Source organism: Haliaeetus albicilla, chromosome 5, assembly GCF_947461875.1.
Source record: "Haliaeetus albicilla chromosome 5, bHalAlb1.1, whole genome shotgun sequence".
Lineage (NCBI taxonomy): Eukaryota > Metazoa > Chordata > Aves > Accipitriformes > Accipitridae > Haliaeetus > Haliaeetus albicilla.
In genome coordinates this window covers 24,766,950-24,788,531 of record NC_091487.1, presented here as the reverse complement: position 1 = coordinate 24,788,531, position 21,582 = coordinate 24,766,950, and the positions used below count along the sequence as shown (strand labels likewise).

Sequence of the window (21,582 nt, the reverse complement as noted above, 5' to 3'; positions counted from 1 at the left end):
TACAAGGATGTGATCTTCCTGATCACCTTTTGCCAAATGACAGTGTTTGGGTTGTCATACCTGTCTAGATGTCCAGCTGGCCCCCACCCTTCTTCTTGTCTTATGTGGATGTATACCAGAACGACCTACAGATAATGTTCCTAGTTGAGTGGCTGCTGTGCATGACAGATGGGAGGTGAGCGGCTGAATATGACTACCAGTTTGCTCCTTACAGGTTCGGAAGATGTTCATACAAGCCAACAAGTTCTCATCCAGGACGAGTTACTTCTCACAGTATGAGTTTTAAATAGGAGCTGCTTAAAGCTATCTGAACCTGTGCAAGCCCCTGGTAAAAAGATGGCTCCTTCATGCTGTTCTTGCAACATGCTGGATTAATATTCAATTCTTGGGGTTCGCCTTGCAATAATGTCAGCATATCACATACTATGCAGTTACATCCAATCATGTATTCTGTTTTAAATTCAGTATTACCAGTATTAGTAATCCTTCAGGATCTACCTTATACTGACTTTTTTTCATTAGAGACTTAACTTCTACCTGAAGCCTCAATGTCTGTTTTCTAAAGTTTGTTTTGAAGCAGTATTAGACTGTACTATATTTTCATGCTTCTTCTTGTGGATGTCCCCTAATACAAAGACCCGTCTTCAGCTCCTCTTCAGCTGTATCATGCAGCATTCAATTGCAAAAAAAGGGTACTGAAACTCCATAACTGAAACTCCAACTTAATTCCTACCATGTCCTTGGGGTCCTCTGCAAATCTTTATCTGTGCTGTTCTTCTCAAACTTGCATTCTTCTGTGGAGGAAAAAAGGACTACGTCTCTTGGACCACCTCCCTGTGTATTTATGGCTATATCCAGCCCATCAAAGGTACACCTTTCTGAACCACTTAGAGGTTATATCCAGCTCTCTTTAAATGAGTGGGCTGTTTTGCATATCCAGGCAGACTTCACCAACTGTTGCGTCGTCTTCCATCCTTGAAGACAGTAAAAACCTGGGTAGTGAAAGTCCTGAGCAGTCTGCTCTAGTTTAACCCTGAGGGAGTTGGGGGGGGGGGTGTCAGAATAGGTGGTCTCGAGAGGTCCCTTCAAACCTCAACTACTTTGTGATCCTGTGGTTCTGTGAACTCAGAAGCAGATGTTAGTGCCTGATTTTGCAACACATTGTGAGGTGGCAATACAGAATAATCAATTTTCTATCTTGTTAAACATTATGGCTTTGAAAAGGCAGCTAGGTCAGATGCCAGTTCACAAATACCGTCCTTCAGTATATACTCCTTGATATAGTTGAAATACTTTTCTCCTGTAGTCCTGGAAGGCTTTCCAGTCATTTCCAGTGGGATCCACACTGACATATTCTTGAAGAAGAGAGAACAGATATTACCCTTCCAGTAATTCGAAGGCATAGAAAAGAAGGTACAGTCCCTCTTCCAAATCCTTCAGCAATGGTGCTTATGACCATCACTGAAATACAAAGATGAACTGCATCTCTGCTCCCTAATGGTTATTGTTTTGTTTCAGGGCTGTGTGTCCCTAATGAAGGAAGTTTTTATTAGCTCTTTAAGTATGGGACTGATTACTCACCTGGTAGTGAATGAGGCTCTGTAAGATGTAATTGGAATAAGCAGAACAGCTTTCTCTGGTTTGTGCTGCAGTTATGGGCCCTGAATTGTTTGGGGAATAAGGGAGAGCTGTGGTTCTCCATGACCTCATCACAGACATGGAGGTACAAACACCCTGGGGTAGCCTGATGTATGCTGCTCGTCCTAACACCTTCCTTTTCCATGCTTTTGGTGCATGAACGCTTAGAGCTAGATCCTGACTGGTGAGGAATAACAGTTCCTGGAGGAGAGGTACTTGCTTTTACTCATGCAACAAGCATCTGGTGGAAGTTTTCTGCAGAGAGATTGCATTTAGAAATAAGAGACTAAATTGTGTTCTTTCTGTGCTTAAGACCCAGGTGAGGTATCAATTAGTGCTAGTGTTTGACTGTGTTTGGCAGTTGTCTTGGGGGGGGGGGGGAGGTGCTTTCTCAGTTTATACAGTGCTCAGCATGTTTGTGTACTGTTGGAAGCCAATTATTATGATGGTGGTTTTTCTGGATTCTGACATCAGCCAGGATATGAACTGAGGGCTCCACTCATCTGCTTTCACTTTGGTCATGGAAGGACTGCTAGATGGGAATAACTTTGAATCTTTATTGACATACAGTGGATTTGAACTGGTGGCTTAGAGGTGAAAAGCTTCATACTGCTCAGCAGTGTCTTTTGTATAACAGATGTGAGAAAATGAGCATGGAAGCTATTTGTTGCACATGCTCCTTTTCACAGATTTAAGAGAGTAGAAATTGTAAAATGTTTTTTCAATACCAAGAAGATTTACAGCTCTTCTTCCTACACCTTCTCTGGCTGTTTTCTGTTGTTCTGGATATAAGCTTATGTGTATTATGTTAACACATTAATCAAAAGTGTTTTGGACTGTGTATAGAAAAAATAACCCCCAAATTCTTCTGCATGCAAGTGCTGGTAATTTTAGGGGCCTGATCCTAGTCCATTCAATAAAGAGAGACATCTGCTGAATTCAGTGGGTACGAGGTCCTGCCCTGCCCTGTGATTATGCACTTGGATCTGCATCTGCATGGATCCCGCTGCAGGCTGGAGGTCTACATTTAGACATTCACACAAGAAAATTTAGCATTTTGAAAGATGCAGAATGCAGCTGTTTCCCGTCATTATGTTTCACATTTACTTAAGTCAGCAGTTACTCTTTTCCAAGCAGCGCCTTTCAACAATAAACAAGGCAAATGCTTCCAGTAGAACCTCTTGATGACTTCTATTTAATTTAAATATATATATTGCAGCAGCAAATACAGCAATAACATGGAATATAAAACCCACTAACACATACTCTAAAAATGATATGTAAGTGTAGGAGGGAGAGCAAAAGAAGACGCATTTCTTCTGATTACTCATGGTGTATTTAGAGTGATTATTGTAAGTTGGAGGAACATGCACTATATATTTTTATGTGTAATAAATAGAGTTCTCACTTTACAGGCACACTGGATCTCCATCCTAATTGGAATTGGAGTGAATGAATCAATAATTAGTTGATACTTACTTATACCAAACCCAGAGGCATGCTAAGTGCATTATAGATACCAAGTAAATTTCAAGATGATGGTCTTTATTTTCAAATCAGTAGGCAATTCAGGGAGATGAGCGTTTAGAACAGGAGACTGTGAGTGGTTCCTTGGCCAGAGAGACCTACTAAAGCACAAATCTTAGCATGTGATGGCACCAGGTAGCTAACCAGCCCTGTGGCAGCCTTTTCTGAGGAGTCTTTCCCTTAGAGCTGTTCTGCACTGGGGAGCAGGTGGGTGAGAGAGACAGCGAGAGACAGCGTGCAGGGATTTTTCTGGAGGCTCAGCAGCAAATGGTGTAATAAAATAGATATTTTAATACAATATAATCAAAAGAGAAATATAGATAGCGAGTAGATCTTGTATCACTTCAGAGGCTGGGAACCCTGCTTTCACACAGCATCAGATGGACCTTGGATGGATTTTCCTCCGCCTTCCCATGCTGTAGTGCCTTTTATTTTGTGTAGCAAACAGAATCATGTATCTTCTCCTGATGGGTTGCGATGTTATTTCTGCCATAACACCCACCAGCACACGGCAGAGGCTAGCACAGGGCACTCCAGCAGGTTCCCACATGGTGGCTACTCCTGCTAACATACGGGCTGCTCAGGCCCTAAGGTCAAGGCCCAACAGAGCAGACATGGCCTGCTCAAGATCACTAACTCCTTGAATACAGTGTCTTCTGCAAGGCTTCCAATACAGAACTGAGTTACAAATTAATCCAATCTGAATCTTGTAATAAACCTAGATTTGATTCTGTATTAGCTATGATCAGTATTGAGAAAGAATGTGCAAATTTTATTTCCCCATCCCCCCTTTTTTTCAGGAAGAGTTGTATAATCTCGGGAATCCTAGGGAGGTATGTAACATTGTGTGAGTTGGATTCAGTGGTGAAATGCTAATAATTCTACTTAGACCTTCCAACAAAGAGGTACCATGATACTGAAGATCCGATATCTGGGCTATTGGGTGGAGCCTGCCAGAGTTCCCTTTTAATGTGGAAAACGCCATCTCCTGATTTCTACGGGACATATGTGTGCCTTGCAGGTGGATGTACTATGCCATTTCTGTATTGGGACACTGCGATGCAGCACAAGGAGTGTTGGCATATGGCGCTAGGAATTGCCAGGCGTAACTGGGCAAAGGAATGTTCGTTGCCCTCCGAGGCTGCACAGGCCGCTCCTTCTTCAGAGCTGAGGTGGTGGTCTCTGAGGCCAGTGGTACGGGATGTCCTCCCGGCTGTGGCCTGGCACCCAGGCCTTGCTGTGAGCAGGGGAGGGCTCAGATAGCACAGAGCTCAACCAGTGGAGCAACATCTGTCTTCCTGCCTCATGTAAGATTAGGTTGGCAGCAGAAGTGGGGATCGGGAGTTTTCCTCTTTGCAGGTTTCCCCCTTGTTCTGCAGCGTCAGACCCTTTCCAGAGCAGGCTGGGTAGGAGTAAGCAGTGCTGACAATGAGAGTCAGGCGGGTTTGGAGTAAGGGTCCCCCTTCCTCTCCCTCCGCCCTTGTCTGACTAGGCTAGTGACAGCTTTCTGTGGCTCCAGCCCTGCTTCTTGAGATTGCTCTGAGGGGAATATTAACATCCTGTAGTAACTCTGTCAGACTTATTGAGGGATTTGTTTTATTAATTCCAGGACTGGGTACAGCAAATAGATTATAGGTTGGGCCACTTCGCAGGCTTAATGAGCCCTTTCTCTGCTTACTTACTTTCCAAATCTCCTTGTGCTAACTTTTTTCTGTTCTTTGTGTTACTATTTATTGAATATCCTCAGTGCTGTGTATGTCACAGGGAATATGCCCGAAGTTCATTCCTGTCCATCATTTTTTGGATGATAGGAGAGGAATAGTGGCAGCACAATTTTGGATTTGGGGGTAGTAAATGCATTTGGTAGCTCCCATGATGATGTTCTGAGAACAAGACAAAGCTGAAAATATTCAGCATGCGTGCAGGTTCTTGCTCAACAAGAGAGGTACTCTCTGTGGCATGTGGTGGGTAGTACCCTGGTTTCCAGTCTCTGTGTCAGTCTTGCAGGTGATGCAGACAAAGGTGAAATACCACTCGCCTGATTTCAGTACTTTGAGCAGATAGCAGAGTGCCTGCAATGAAACTAGTTTTTAGCTTCTTGGGTCATATGGCTAGTTCACTTTAGTGTAAGCCACAAGACTGCTCAAAAATAGTTAATTTTTGTGGTGGTCAGCACGGGAAAGTCCACTGTTGTGCATCATCATCACCAAGCTCCTTGTTGTCTTTATGTCCTGATAACCTTCTAGCATTATTGCCTTTGCTGGATCTGAGAGATCTGAGAAGAAGTAGCTATGTTGGTGAATCCAGGGAAGGCATTCCTGGTGGGGAGGGTATTTCATTTAGGGGGATCCATCCAGTTACCATCCCTTCCTGATGCCTAAATCAATTAAAATAGGAAGGCCATTGGAGAGAAACCATCTCCTGTATCCCTAAGATCTGTTGTGTGAGTCACCTCCAGCTTACAAGAACATCTCTTGCTATGATATGATGCAGCCACTGAAGTGTCACATTGGTTGATTTAGTTCTTGTTAAAGTCAAGAGAAAATTGGGCTTGTAATGGGAAGCTAGTTTCAACTGTAATTAGAACATGAGGAAGCAACTGTCCATGGGAATGTAACTCTCTTGCAAGTAGCTTTTGAAAGGCTTTGCAAAGCGTGAGGCTCTCTCATCTTGAAGGGAAAACTGAATTAGGATAGGAGTTTCCAGCTGTAAATGTTTGCATGGAAGCAGGTACAGAGATACCTAGGTAATCTTACAGAATTGTGAAAAAACAGGCAGAAGTATAAGCAATGTAGGCTTTTAGAAGGTCAAAGGTTGTTTCATCTGAGCTGGGAGGGAAAGAGAAATCATCTTCCTCTTTTTACCACTGAAGATGACCTATGAAAACACAAAAACAACTTTCTATGTAACCCTGCCACTGCTCCCAATATATGAATGGCTTATAAATAGTGGTCCCAAATATTGTAGCTAAAGGCAGGAAAGTCATTTAGTCCCCTTTTTTTCTGTGAGTGGCCACTTAGGTGGAAAGAGCTTTGGCACTTCTAGTATGTAACATGATGAACCATATGGCAGCTTTTGCCATTTGCATGAAACATTGAATGACAAATCGTAGTGTTTGTGGAGGAGACTGTCTACTGTACGTGTGTAACTTGGGAACACACTATCAGAGTGTCCTAGTTTTTCTATGATATGCTTTGTTTATTCTCTGGTATCTATTCCTCCTTCACAGGAGCTATAGCTTGTTCTTGGCCCAAGTGTTGCAAGTGAATTCTAGGGCAGATGAGTGCTCTTTATAGGGCTGCGTGTGTGATACTGCTAATCAGAGAAGAGGGGGTCTGGATCTGCACCAGGCCCTGGTGAGGAACAAGGATCTCCAGAGAGGTAGAGTGCTCTTAGGCTGATTTGTTCAAACACAGTCTGTATTTCTTATTCATAAACTTGTCAGCCTGTGTTTCTGACACGAATAATAGCTTTGTTCTCATTGGATTTTTGGCCAGATTGTGTAGTACTGTATGCCCTAGGGGAGGGACAGGCTTCAGATGGGTTTTGACCTGTGCTAAAATATACTAGTTACACAAATGGCCCAGTACGAGTAGCTCAAGGATAAAATTCAAAACTGGTCCTGCTGTAGATAACTTAGATGTCTTTTCACTGTAGGCACAAGATGGCTGCCATATGCAGAGGGTCTTGATGGACCAGCACTCTTCAGTTTCAAAAAGTGGCTAAAGTAGGATGTAAGGTAGATAGTTATAGTTAAGAGTGCTGTGGTGACGCTGAATAGAGAATGTTTATTCATAGTATTTTATGAAGCAACAGGTAGGGGATGCTCAATGTGAAGTATTCAGCTGCAGGTTTTAAATGAACAAACAAAAATACTGTTTCACACTGCATCGATTCTAGTTCCAGAAGAGACCAGAGACATTTAAGAAGGGAAAAGTCCATCAAGGACTGTTAAACATTTTGGTCATGATGCAACCTCTACCAGTCTGTCATTGCTGGAAGCTGTTAATAAGGGTACTATGAATTTTCTCATTTCCTTTGACTCTTTCCTGAGTACCTGTGCTTGGCTGCTGTCAGGGGCTCAGCCTTAGTGTCTGCCCTGCTCCATTACCGAAGCTCTTAGCTTGTGATGCCTGGCAGCTGTTACTGACGGGATTGTCTGGGGAGAGTGCGTTTTGAATTAGAATAATAAAATCATAGAAAATGGGATTGGAAAAGGTCTCAAGGGCCAACTAGTCTTTCCAAGACAAAATCAGGTGTATCTGAAAAATTAATGAGAAATACTTGTCTAGTCTTTCCTTAATAGTCTCTGAGGCTGGTGGCTAACTCCCAGTAGCCAAGCTATTCCAGAGCCTCACTACTCTGTTGCTACCAAATTTTTCTAACATTAACCCAAAACTTCCCTTTCTGCATCGTAAGTTTCTTCTCATTCTATCCATGGTGAATACGGAAGGCACTTTGTTTTCTTCTGCTTGCACCTGCCCTTCAGAAGTTATACAGTTATATATCTTTGTGTGCTCCACAAGACTGTGAACACAACTGGCTGAGTGGAGATGTACAGAGGTGCTGTGCATAACATCAGGGAGCAAATCCTCTATTTCCTCCAGCACCCAGGCACCTAGGATGAAAAAGAAAGAAGCTTCATCTTGGAGTGCTCAGGCAATGTATCTAGGCAGTTTAAGTGAAGATCAACAGATGGTTTGGAGGGCACCAAGTAATTAAATTCCAGTTGGATTTTTGCTAGTAGTAGGCTACAGAACTGTTGACTTTTTCCCCAGCAATGTAGCCAGGGCCCCAAGGAATGTACATGAGCATATTTGTTGGGATGTGTGGGAGAGGATGGTACTTTCACTGAAAGCCGTGAAATCAGCAAGCAGCTTTATCTAAGAATAGTAATGATACAGAGTTAATTAGAGGGATTATTATGAATTCATTTCTTTAAGTTTTTTTTTGTTGGTTTTTTTTACTCTTACTGGAGCTAAATAACTCTGTGCATTGGTTTCTGAAAGCAGCAGGCATACTTAACCCATCTATACCATGTTGATATGAAAGTACTTCTCTAAATGGCCAGGAAATTGTAGCGAAACCATAGTGGCTTGCAAATGTGTCCCGAGCTAGCTATAGTGCACACTCTGCCTGAGAGTCTTCGTTGCCTGAGAGGAGAAAGCTTGGTCCCGTGTGGTAAAGGGTCTGTTTTCTTTAGTAGATATAGGATCCACTCAAACTTCATACGCTTTAGAAGGTGACATACTCAGGCACGTGTCAGTCAACCTCACATTTGACGCTGCGGAGAGGGCAGGCTGCCCACGACATTAATGCAGACAGTACGGAGAAGAGCGTTGGAGACATCAAATCACTGTTAATCATTCAGATAAGATTTGAAATCAAATCCCTTCAACTCATTTAAATCAGGAGTGCTTTAAAATCACATGGCACTTTTAGTAGAATCAGCCAAGTTTCATTCTGCCTCTTTAAGTAGTTCTTGTTGTTCTAACTCTGACATGCTAAACTGCTGTATGGTGTTCCTATAAGCTGTTAAACATCTGTCTCTTTCACTTCAGAGCTGGCTGCATTTCAGTATTGGATGAATGATTCCTATATTCACAGCTAGTAAGTGCTTTGGGATCCCAAGAATTAGCTGTGCAAAGGCACAGTACCACAAATGTCTGCAATTCTATGCAACGTATCAAGTGAGTACTATTCCTGAGAGACTGAAGCCTAAGAGATCCCGTAGGACAAAGGACACAGAGAAATGTAATTGATTGTAATGAACTTGTTTGTGTCTGTGTCACCACTTGTCTCTACTGAATAAAATCAGAAGTGTTGAACACTCCATTAACACAAATTACAGGGTCCTATTCTTCTGGAGCGAGACAATAAGGCCTACACCTGCTAGTACTGTGAATTTCTTCATGACCCCAGTGTGCAGCTCAGTGACAGACATCATAGGCTCAAGTGGTCTTGGATTTGTTTCAGTGTCCTGAACATTTAGCAAATTAAATAGAATTTACTTCTGTGGCAATTCCATTGGAATCAGTGGAAGGGTACTGGGGATGGAGCCTACTACCAGAGTAAGACAAAAGATGTTGAGTAAATATGAGGGATGAAATCATGACACTATCACAGTAACTGTCAAGTCTTTTATGAATTTAATGGAGCCAAGGTTTTAAGCTGGTTAACCATAAATACAACAACCTTCGAAGTGCCTATCTCCTGTCTGAGCATGGGCACTACAGGGATGTTGTGCTAATGCTTGGAATTGATCTCATTACAGAGCCTGTCTTTACCCAAGCAAATTGTTGTTAGAAGCTGTTTATACAATGTAAATGCTATTTCTTTTTATGTCACTGTAACCCTCCCAGGTGGCTTTGAACCACTGTGTCCTGAAGAGAAAGATAAGGAATCTGTACAGTTTTGCAGCAACAACACCGGTCCCTAACAGCTTGGCATGGGAGGTGAAGTAGGACCATATGTTTACCTTTACCTTAAGAGACCAGGTTAGGATGGAATGAGACCACTTGCCAAATCAGCATCTGGAATTAACACTTTGTTTGATAAAGTATCAAATTAATGAAGACTTTGCTCATTGCAATTTGAGGGGTTTCCAGCTCAGCCAAAATGCAGCTCTTCATTATATTGTTAAAATGTTGCATCAGAGCTCAGTTAAGAGGAAATCACCTGGTTCTGAGTCACCAGCATCTCTTACTACCACACCACAGGAGTCCAGGCTGGCTTGTCACGTATCTTTTGAATCATTTCACAGGCTGCCATAAATGCATCAATCTATGGTCTCTGAACTGTTTTCATATGTATCAGTAAGTCAAAGTAAGTGACTGAGAGTTCCCAACCAGTCATGCTTCTGCCGGTGAAATTGTACCTATATCCGTTTTCTGTATTTGCAGCATGATGAGAGCCAAATCTGCTTTAGAAAAGCTTTTTTTAGGTGTTGATAACTGAATGAGCTTCAGCATAAGGTCATTTTCCTGTCTAAAGGCAGGATCTCCTCTTATTTGGGAGTGGGTCTCCAATGACAAAAAGATGCCTCTTAAGTGTTTTAACTTTTGCCCTCCTCCTCTTCCTAGTTTCTGCCTGCTCCCCAGTCATTTCCACACAGTGGCATTCAGGGAGAGGGTAACTAGAGAGCCCTGGAGGAGGATGCCAGAGAGCTTGAGGGACTCGTAGCACAAGAGAGTGTCATTCACTTCAAGGTGCTTATTTCCACTTAGCCTAGGATGCTTCTGCCCAACAGCTGGTTTGGGATGTGTGAATTCCGTCAGTGGGTCTCAGTTTAGCTGGCAGAAAATGGGTGTCCACAGCCCATCAAAGCAGGGTACAAGATTGAATGGACCATGGAGATGGGAGTCGAAAGCAGGTCTCTTCAGGTCAAGGTGATGTGTACTGGTAGGGCTGGTGTGCATAGAAAGTCTGTGCTGTCCTTGTCTCCAGTTGGAGAGAGAAGTGTACTCCCATCACATCTTCCCTTATTGCTAAACTTCTTGTTAAAAATGTTAGAGTTAAAAATACCTCAGATGTTTCCTCTGCAGGCACAGGAATGACCTGAGCTATAATAATGTTTGCTTTGTTCCTCCTGCTCCCCTTCATCCTTCTCCTTCCCCTTCCACCCCACCCAGATGGCTGGGGCTGCACCAGACAAAGGCAGCAGCCCCGCTGATCCCTCTTTCAACCCAGCTATTAACATCAAGGAACGAAAGCAAACAGCACCGGCTTGCGGCTCAGCCCTTTACAAAGGAGCAATAAATGGACTCTTGTGTATAGGATAAAGCAAACTCTGCCTTGTCTTTTGTTAAGAGGCAGACCTTTCTGTGTTTGAAGTGCTCTGAGCTGGAGAAAGTGGAGAAACCTCCATCTGCATGGCAGTAAGTCGCATGGTCACTGGGCTTTTTGTTAGCCGTGGGTTCTGCACACTCCCTGTTTAATGGGGGAATGCTGTACCTCCTCAGTCCCTGGGGCAGGTAGGAGGTCCCTGTGGGGGAGGAAGGTAGTGCTGATGGAAGGGAGAGTAGGAACTTGTTTTAAACAGTCCTTCTGAAGACAAACCAGAAGAACATGAAGAGAATTTGAGAGAACATCTTGGATGATAGGGACTGAAGGAGAGTCAACTCAGCTCCCCAAATCTGGTCACTCTGCCGATTTGCCATCTCTATCTTCAACCTTTCTTGAGGCATTAGATTTCTTCTAATTGTGGAGCCACCAGCCATAAGGTACTGCATCAGAAGTTTCTTATTAAGGGTACCCTTTGTCAATATATGCAACTACAGTTTTAATTGTGCACCACAGTGGAGTGGCACACCACACTGCAGAGGTGTCTCGGGGTTTCCCATGAGGACTTGCATGGCAGTTTCAATTGTGTGCCACAGTGGTATTTATTGTAGGGTCTTTTGTGAGGACTGACTGGCTATATGCCACTTTTGTCTTCACAAAGAAAACAGTGCTTTCTCATGTGTGTTTTAAAATAAAAAATAAGTACTTTCACCACTTGAAAATCAGCATTTGCTAGCAGATACCACATGGGGGGGGTGTCTGCAGTACAAGAAGCTCCCTTTGTATTTAGTATGGGAAGTAACACTAATCACCTGGGCTGCCGCATAGGTTACTGCAAAAGTGTCACAGAGATGCAAACAGTGACTTCTCTGATGCAACTAGTGTATACAGAAATTGTGTTGGGTGGAGTCTTTCCAAAAAAGATACAGCAAAAAGAAAGCTAAGAGTAAAACCAGTGAGCATTGAGGATGCCTGCTCTTAGGGACATTGGACAAAAAAAATACGGGTAAAAGGAAATCCCCTTGCTGTCTGCCCTTTCTTACTTGCCACTGAGAAACTACATTTTAGAGAAGCTTGTGTAGCTCTTAACACTTCATTGTTCCCCTGTTTAACAGCTTCATGACCTGTTTAATTCATGCACAGTTAAATAAGTATTATTTCAAGCAGTGTATCAGTTACAGCCCACTGCCTCTTCTCTCACTTGCTTAATGTGTTTATCCCTTGCTCACCCTTGGTTAGCTCTTTCCTTTGCCCTTTCTGTCTGCTGATCTTTTTTATTCCCTAAACATCCCACAGGTTTTCTCCTGGAGCACAGACATTCTGGTGAGGGTGCATGCTGCTCCTGGGTGCCCGAGGTAGCTGGGGCTGCAGCTGTGCCCGCTCCTTTGTCAGGTATGCAGGGAGGCTGAGAGGACAACATAGATCTAGAGCTTTGTACCTGCTTAGCATAGGCTTTCGGGCAGCTGCTGGATTATCAGAAACATTTGCAGTACTTTATGGTACTCCCTTCTTCCTCTTCTGAAACGTGTGATCATCTCTGACTGCCACTGATTTTCCCAAGCAACATCTCAGGTCCTAGCTGTGGACTTGTAAATTCTTTGGCATAGTGCTCACGTTCTACAGTGGTGTTTAAGGGTCTGCTCCTTCCTTCTGCCCCTGCTCTCACCTCCTTTTGCCTTCCATCCTCATTGCATGCATCACTGCCTGACAATTGTTTTCTTTTTCTACCTAAAAATAATTACTTTCAGGCAAACTTTCAGTGCTAAGTGTCTTTCCAGGCTTACATGCCAAGACTCCAGTTCTTAGATACAATTATGTGTTAAAACAGGAAAGGCAACAAATAACACTCATCAGATCTGACATATATGTTTAGTAGAAGCTACGGAAATTAAATGAGTTGATGCAACAGTCCCTCCCCTCTTTGTGCATTGTTTTATTTGGGTTATTACCTCCTTGGGGAAGGATGGCTTGATATATGTGTGATGTACCACAGGGACTTTTCCTCAAATTATTCTGGAGCCATTACAAAGTGATAAACAAAAAGCAACAGAAGGTGATAAACAAAAAGCAACGTGCACAGGAATCACTCACCACTGAAATGCAAGTGTCTTGAGAAGACAAGTGGCACCAGTTTCACAGCAACACAGCTGGTTTGGACAGGAAGGGGGAATACTGATGGAAACTGGAGGGGATATTTGGGGAAGGAGAATGCATTCTTAGACCTTGGTGTGTAGCGAAAGCACCCAGCATGTCATGCTCCTAGACTTGTGGCAGAAGTGGGACAGGACCTGTAGTAGTCCAAATCATTAACGTATTGCTTTGAAGTCTTACTGGAAAGATGATGCCTGCAGCAGCACAACTTCTGGGCAAGGTGCAAGCCTTCAGGAAAGAAGGCTACGTCGGGACCTGGCCCCACTGTTTCCTCAAGCAAGTTCATTTTTTTATTTTGGAGGGCTGCCTTGGAAGGAAAATACTGATCTAGTCTAATCCCGTGAGATTTCAGGGGTTCCTCCCTCATGGTGTTACGATACGTGTAGCTATTCAGAGCAAGACTAAACTTGGGATGCTAAAAAAATTGAGAGGCATTTTTTTAAAGCACATGCTCTGGGATTGGTGGGCTCTGCCCAAAACAGGCACTACATTCACAGATATGCCTTTTCTGTGATTGATACTATCAGTTACATAGTCTTGCTCCTCTCTTTTTTAGAGGACTAATTTATTCTGGGATTTATGTGATTGATTCTGAAAAGTGGTCTTATGTCACAAAGAGAAAAAAATATTGACTGACATTTGGTCTGAATTCAGCATCTTGTGGAAAGACAACATGTGGGACATGCAAGCCTCTGGCACTTCTCCCCCACCCCTGCTGCTGTCTGCAATGAAGGATGTTGTTTTGGGAATGATGGGCAGGAGGAATGAAAAGGAATGGGCTCTCTTCTAGACTTGGGACTATATTGAGTGTCTTGCACCTGGTCATAAATTCACATGGCCCCTCACAAAAGGGGAGCAGGTTCTTTTCTTTTTTCTGAAAACTTGCTTGAATTTATGTGCAATAGAAACCTACTGCAGGCAGGTTGGTTTTTGTTTCTTTCTTTTGCATTTGTGTGTGAAAAACAGTAGAATATTTTAACCAATATTCTTACAGGAACTGATGTGGCTTGGTTCTATCTGATTCCAGGAACTCTCTCTCCAGACAGATATGATGGTGGATTTACTTTTACATGCACAGTGGAGAGGGAGCCAGTGCCTCCTCCCTTGCATGGCTGGGTGCTTGGCTGCAGATGGGTGGCCTTCAAACAAACCTAATTACTTCTGGTTTTGCATGAAATTGATTTCCATGCAAGGATACTGAGTTGCTGTGTGCATCTCTAATGGCTTTTTTATCTTCTCTCTCTCTCTTTTCCTTTTCTCCCTTCTGCTTGCCATGAAAACAACTCAACAGATGTCAATCATATTCCAGGTAAGTGTTGCTTTTGCTGAGCTGAAAGGCTGTTCTTTAAGGAGTGGTGGTGGGCAGTTACTAGGGGCAGAAATTTCATCCTGCTTCCTGAGAGTGTACAGAACAAGCCTTCATACTGGACATCACAGGGTCTGGACTGCGAAGTCTTTGCTAAAAGGAGGGCTTCATAGTAGCAAAGGTCGCAAGCTTCCCTTTTCAGAGATTACATTGTGTTGGTCAGTTAAAGGGATGTTTTCTGAATGAAAATTACATTGAACATTGCATTATATACAGTTTATTTCTGATATATAAGTGTGTAGTCTGGCATACAAATCTAGTTTGGTCATTTTCCTTCTGCTGCTGCAGTCTATTCCATTTGCTAGTCTCACTGATTACCTGTTGATTTTCATTTCCACTAACAAAGGCTTGTTTTGTTGTTGTTTTATTTTAGGTTTTAAAAACCAGTGAGTGTCTTTCTGTCTGAATGTGAATGTGTGATCCTATTTAGGTATCAAAACTTTAATTCCTGACAGGGCACAAGTGATTAATTTAAAAGGAAGAAAGAACATGTGCTTTATGTGCTTGTTTATTTGGGGACTTCTTCCCCAAGGAAGTATTTTACCACGGAGAACTCCAAACCTCCCTTCTCAGATTGCTCCCTCATTGCCGGAAGGATCTGAGTCCCCCAACTTCAGCTACAAGGGTTAATCGAACCAGACCACCTTACGCTGTAGTCCACATCCTGTCGCAGCTGAAGCTTAAGGAACTAATTTTTACCTCACGCTCAGGCAGCTCCTCCTGGTTTATCATTATGTGAAATGAAAGTGAGAACCCAGGGAAGCAGCTGGCATTGCCCTGGCTGGAGTGGGATGATGGGAACATCAAGACTCTTTTCCTACTCAATGTTCTGCATAATTCTTGCTAAACCTGACCTGGACCTGGAATGAGTTCTCAGTTCAATTTGCTTCTTTTCTACACTTGGATAATCAGATTTTGTGAAACACTTCGGAGAGGCGCAGTGAGGGCCAGCCGCTTGGGTAATTTCCCTGCATATTTAGCCTTTTGGCTTCTCTTGTCAGCCCCCTTTTTGTTCTGCTGAGGTCCCCTGCATTCTGTGTGCATCTCAGCTGGCAACAATGGAGATGGAAGTGGCCAAATGGCAAATGTTGTCTGGCATGCCTTGGAAAGAAAGGCTCTGTCAACCATAACATTGAATCTTTTCAGTGACCCACGGGGCTGAACATGCACCTTCTCTGCCCCAGTCTGAGGTGTTCAGGAACTCCTGTCTCTTCTCATCTTGGCAGGATCTGACAGGACACGCACCAAGGGCTCGGGGTCACAAGTCTCTCCACCACATCCTGAAGCTGTTGGTGTCTGTGGCAGAGAAGGATGGTTGAATTGGGAATGCCTGGCCTTGCTATGCTCTACCAGTAGGACTCATGATATTATGCCATAAATGAGTGTTGCCTCTAACAATATCAGGGCCATCTCTAAGGCCTGCACAGTGTGCAGGGGATGACAGCATGACTAGTAGGGCCCCAAGCAGAGGTGGCACAACCAGTACAGGACCATGCTGCTGTTACTGTGGGCACCCTGAAGTGGTTCATCCTTCTCCTCTCTGAATGGGCTCTTCTGCCCCACTGCCCTCCTATTCTCATAATTTATATGCTTGGATGTGCATTTTTTGTTCTTCCATTGCTCATACACATGTGGTCTTGTTCTCAGGACTGCTGTGTGCTTTCTCACATGGATTTCTACTCACATGTGAATGTTCTTTTCCATGTGCTCTCACACTAATCTGTATGTTTTCAGTCTGACAATTACCCACACCTCATTATTGGACTCTAACTGTTTACTCCTATGCAGTCTAATCCCTCTGCTCAGCTCCCTCCCCCGGGGAGGACACTGGCATTGCTGTGTGACTGGGCAGCAACGTGGACCACCAGGAGGGTTTGGGTGAGCGCTTCCCCTCTGCCTGGCTGTGCAGAGGTTTCTTCCTATTTGGCCATCCAGCTATCTGTATTGTGAGGACAGAGCCCCAGGCCCCTGTCAAAATGGTTACTTTAACCATCCACTGTTTGCAAGACAAATTAGGGATTTTATGAGCTAGTGGTAACTATTTTCCCACAGGTAGCAGAAGGGCTGTAAAGAGCCCCTTGATTAACTGATTAATTTTTATTGTTGAACAGACTGGTTAGAACAAATTCCCCAGTAAGAGAAGGTAGCTGTGAATAGGCTGGGGCTGGCAGCAGTGGGGACCACAGGGCTCTGCTGGGTGCAGTTCCTGCAAGGTGCAAAGAAGTTGGTCTTGTTCAAAGTAACCAGAAATGTGTAGTATGAACCTTCCCTGGCTGCGAGTTCTCTGCTTGTGAAGAAGGGGTACTCTGGCAACAGGGGGTGGTGTGCTATACTCCTTTTAAGAACCAACTGAAGATCCTGTCTGGCTTATTGCACAAATGAAAGGAGTTTGTCAGATGTTAGCCCAGCTGCCCTGCAAATGTTATGTCCCCGGTCACAAAAAAACACCACCACATCGTAAGTAGCAAAGTCAAGCATTTAGAGCAGGACCCTGGAGCTGGGACTGTTGCTATCTGTACTCAGCTGGGTCACTGACTCGCTGTGTCATGTAGAGGAGGAATAACTTACCTTTCAGTACTTAAGTACTCACCTCACCTTCACAATGTGCTTAGAGATCTTGGGCTGAACATTATGGAGGTTAAGAGCCTTACTACAGAGGTTAAGTGTCTTGGCTGGGGAGTGGTGTGCAGCACAGACCAGAATGGATGCCTCCGCCACCTCTGCACAATATCTGCCCCTTTCTTTGCACCTTCTACTCTTTGCCAGTGGTCTAGGTTCTGAAAGACAAATTGTTGGGAAAAGACCAGTAGATCAAGGAGCAAGTGATATTCTTCTATCTCACTTAGGTTTTTTTTAGTGGAAGAATATATGCAAGAGAAAGAACTAAATATGGGTCCTTGATATTATGGTGACTGGTACTGATACCTGGGGGGTGTTGAAGTTTATATAGTGCTTTTCCTATTCATGCCACGCTTATCTCCTTTGTGGGAGAGATCTTCAGATGTTCATGGGGAGGGGGCTAAGAGATGAAGTTCTAGGCATTTTGCTGTTATGATTTTACTGCTGACTAGAGTTTGCACATAACTGAATGGACACAACCCAGTAGAAATGACCTAGTTAGTTGGGGCCCTAAGGAAAAATTAGTCCTTGTTTGCCTGAACAATTCCTTCATAAGGATCCAGAGATCCTGGAAGGCACAAGCATACTAGCTCTTTTTTGATCGGTCTTTAATCTTTCAAATTCCATCTTTTAATGCTTCTTTGCCTTCTTCATCTCAGCACTGCCGTTTTAGTCTGTCTCCCTAACTCCATGTCATAGGGTCATTTAAGCAGTACCTGTATGCTGGCTTCTGCTTCCTTGAAGCTGAACTCTGCTTTTTGGGCATGACAATGTGTGAATTGTGTTTCAGCCCATTTGAAGTTTCCTATTTGCAGAAGTTTCTAGGTCAGAGTAAGAATCCACCCATGCCGTATCTTCAGTGCCACTCTCACAGGTGTTTGAAACCAGTTTGTACAGGCTTATGTTCTTCTTCATAGGTGCCACTGTTGTTTTCATTCTTGAATACCCTTTGCAAAGCACTGCCCCCCAAATCTGATCTGAAGTGTGAGTGTTTTTCAGCTCCATGCACACCCATTTGCAACAACATGGCAGTAGTGATCACTGTGGTCAGAGCAAGAATTCATCTAGCCCAGAAGCGTCTCTTTACGAAAGCAGATGCTTTGGAAGAAGTTTAAGAAACTACATTAGCATTGGTCTTGTCCTGATATACCTTTGTGGTTTCTGGTAGTCACTGTTTTTAAGGACTTTCTGACCTGATATTGCATCCAGATCGTGATGTTGTACAGTCATTGATGGACATATTTTCTCTGGATGTGTCCGGTTTTTGTTTTCTTAATCCACTTATATTTTTTAACTCCACAGTATCCTGTGATAATAAGTCCCATTGTTTAATCATTCAAATGTGGAAAGTACTTTCTTTCACTTGTTTTTACACCTGTTCCTTGAGAATTTCATTCAGTGACTCCTACTTGTGTTCCGACAAATAGGGGAAAAAAAAAAATTCCTGTTCACCTGCTCTGTGTTATTTGGGATTTTACCTCTTTCATATATATTGTCAGAGATGTCTTTTTCAAGCTGAAGAATTCTATTCTGTGCCTAACAGTTCTTTTCCCAACTGTGCACCTACTTGATCAGGTGCTCTGATTTGTAGTGATACACATCTTCTTATGGGTCAGCCATAAAGTGCATTCACCCTCAAGTCTTGCTACCTGTACATGTTCTCTTGTGTGTGTGGCCATCTTTGTGAACACTTGCATGTTTATTTTCATGCTTTCAAATGCCACCATGTTTGTAGCCCTTCCTTTGTGAATACTTCTAGGAATAAGCCACATGCAATGTCAGAATACTGTTTCTGCCATGGGAGAAAGGAGATAGTATGCTTTGGTCACTATTTCTGCCCATAGATATTGGGGTAAATGACTTTCTCTTTGGCTTCTACCTCATGCTCTTATTCCTTTGATCACTCAGAGTAGGTGCCACTCTCCCTGACTCCCTGCTCCCGATAATGACAAAACCTATCCTGGAATTACATAGCAGAGGAAGCAAAGGGGATGGAAAAGAGGAGGTAGCACAGCTGTTGTGTGTAATTGGATTGGAAGTGGGCCTCCGGCTACAATAACAGAACTGCACTCCCGGCTGGCCTCACTGCTGGGGCCTGCGAGGAGCCCCTTGGCTGTTGTGCATCATGGTTGAATCAAACAAAAATGACTGCTCCCCAGCCTGTGCTACTGCTTTGCCCAGTTAGAAAAAACAGGCACCATGTATGCCAGCAGCCAAGGAATCAGGTCATTGTCTTGGCAAAGCTGACCTGTCTAGTAACTAAAAGGTCTGAACTAGGCCTCAGAATGATTTTTCCTCTTCATTCTTCCATTCTTCACATCTCTCAAGACAAGGGTTTTGCTTCTTCCTCTGAGTCCCATCCTTTGGCCCTGCTGGAATGCCCTCTTTTTGGTACATGGGGACTCTTGGGGAGTCTTCCTTGGTCTTTGGGTTTTAGAAAACCTCAAGATGCCTATTTTAAGAGGGACCACATGGGAGGCAAGGGACTTGTCAGCTCTCCTGCCTAACTAGAAAAGAGAACTGCTGATGGAGCTGGGGTAGGAGGCTCAGAGGAGAAAAACAGCCTATTTTTTTAAGGAATGACTGGTTTTAGGAAATTGGGAAAGGAGGTGTAAACAACAGACTCCATCACTCATCAGAGTCCTCTTCTCTAAAGTAGATGTCATTTTATTTTTGGAAGAATCCCTGGTTTTCATGATTTCTTTCTTCAGCTCTGCCGTAAAGGATTTGCATGTATATCCTGGACCAGAGGGCATGATGCCCTGCCTCAGACATACACAGCAGCTGGCCCTGTTATTGTTTGAAAGGGTCATGGAGTCTGATACCCAGGGAAGGATCCTCTGTGGGCAAGCCTGCCCCTGGGGAGAGTTGGGCTGCTGCTGCAGCCTGGCAGTCTCTCTTCCTATTCATTAAGAGCTTTTGGGCTAATCATCTGGCGGCATCATTAAAAGGGAAATACTGAGGCTGCCCGCCTTAACAGAGCAATTCAGCAGCGCACACCCCCCCCCCCACACGTGCACCCCCCCCCCCATCCCCCCCCCCCCCCGAGCATGGGCCCAGTAACATGGGGCAAGCTATAATTAACTAGATGAAGGAGTCCATCTTCCTTTGTTGCTGCAATCAGTTGTCACTGAGATATGTTTTGTGCTCTCCCCACCTTCTTAGTTTTTGTGGCTTTATTTTCCATTTTAAGTGCTAAGTACCCAAATGTGGTGCTGGGGGTGGGGACAGTGGGGGCGAGGTTCAAACTGCTTCCAAGGTTTCCTTCATTTTCTCCTCCACCCTGAAAATTGCCCCTAGTAAATCCTTAAAGATGAGAACTGCTGTTTAACTACATTGCTCTTTCATATCATTGTACTCTGAAGCTACTTTTAAAGATGTCTTTCTGGCTTCATAAGAATCCAGCGTTGGCCCTTGATACTTTGTACAATTAGAGCCACTTTATTTTACTATTTTGATATAGAAAGCAGATGGTTCACAATTTAAAAAAAAAAAAAAGTAGTTCTTTGAAATGTTACTTTGAGATCAAGGAAGATTAATATTAACCTTTAAGAAAATAATACTGATTTGGCAGTAGGTTAAAGAAATACCAAAAAACCTTCCAGACCTAAATAGGAAGAGTCAGTTGTGGCAGGCATAAATCATGGCCAGAGAGCAGAGTTTATAAGTCTGTCTGCCCTCAGCAATGGACATATTATTTTAATAACAAACCAATGATCTGAAGAAGCAGGCCACTTTCTCTTCACATTACTGATGAAACTCTGAAGAAGCTGGGGGTCCAAAGGCTGAGCACAAGCAGATGCTTATAATTATCTAAGAAACCTGTTGAGAGTCTTCTTCCAAAGCCACGTGCTTGTCCTTACTGTCACTCATGTTTGAAGTTCAGGAATAGCAAGTCACCAGATTCCTGACTTTGACATAAAATTTCTTTGCAGGCAGATAAGAGGTTTTCCTAAACCTTTCCTGGAGTACTTGCTATCCACCATTTTTGTTTGGCTACGGTTGTGCCCAGCCAGTAGGTTATTATAAGAATGACTAGACTGGTTTAGAAAAAGCACACAACCCCTTGACCCTTGTGGCTTATGCAGGTTTGTGTCAACCTTTTCCCAGTTCTACACTGACTGGGTTTGGAGCCCTAGGCTTTAAGCTGGGTTTCTTGAACAAATCTAAGATTAAAAGGAAAGCATGTTTCACCTGGATTTAGGTGGAAACTCAGATTTTCTTACAGGATTCCCCTGGAATGGGATGGCTGTTGGCACAAACAATGGTTGTGCATGTGGATAACGTGCTTTGGGGCCTGATGAGTTCATTTAGCATCCTGCTGAAAGCTTTGCTGGCCTTTATGGTTGATGCCCAAATAGCATGGTGATAGGTGTCCCCCCTGTTCTGACAAAATCTGGTCTAGTTTGCAGGTCTGAACAATTCCCATGCCTCTTGCATTGGTTTGTTGGATGCCCTATTAGTTTGTTGTTGTCCAATAGCAAGTGCTGCCCCATGCC

At 43.5% G+C, this 21,582-nt stretch overlaps 1 protein-coding gene across 32 annotated transcripts in view; it reads left to right on the top strand.

Annotated features, from left to right (window-relative positions):
* NRXN3 (neurexin 3) overlaps window positions 1-21,582 on the top strand; it is a 1,027,863-nt gene that overhangs the window by 70,861 nt on the left and 935,420 nt on the right. For 24 of the 32 annotated variants that reach the window (XR_011324711.1, XR_011324710.1, XM_069783750.1 and 21 more), the window contains one exon: window positions 14,390-14,407. The exons of the other annotated variants lie outside the window; for them this stretch is intronic. Coding sequence is in view for 22 of the 24 variants with exons in the window: in XM_069783750.1 (XP_069639851.1) it covers window positions 14,390-14,407 (18 nt within the window). In the remaining 2 variants the exon portion in view is untranslated. The remainder of the gene's footprint in view (window positions 1-14,389; window positions 14,408-21,582) is intronic. 32 annotated transcript variants of the gene reach the window in all.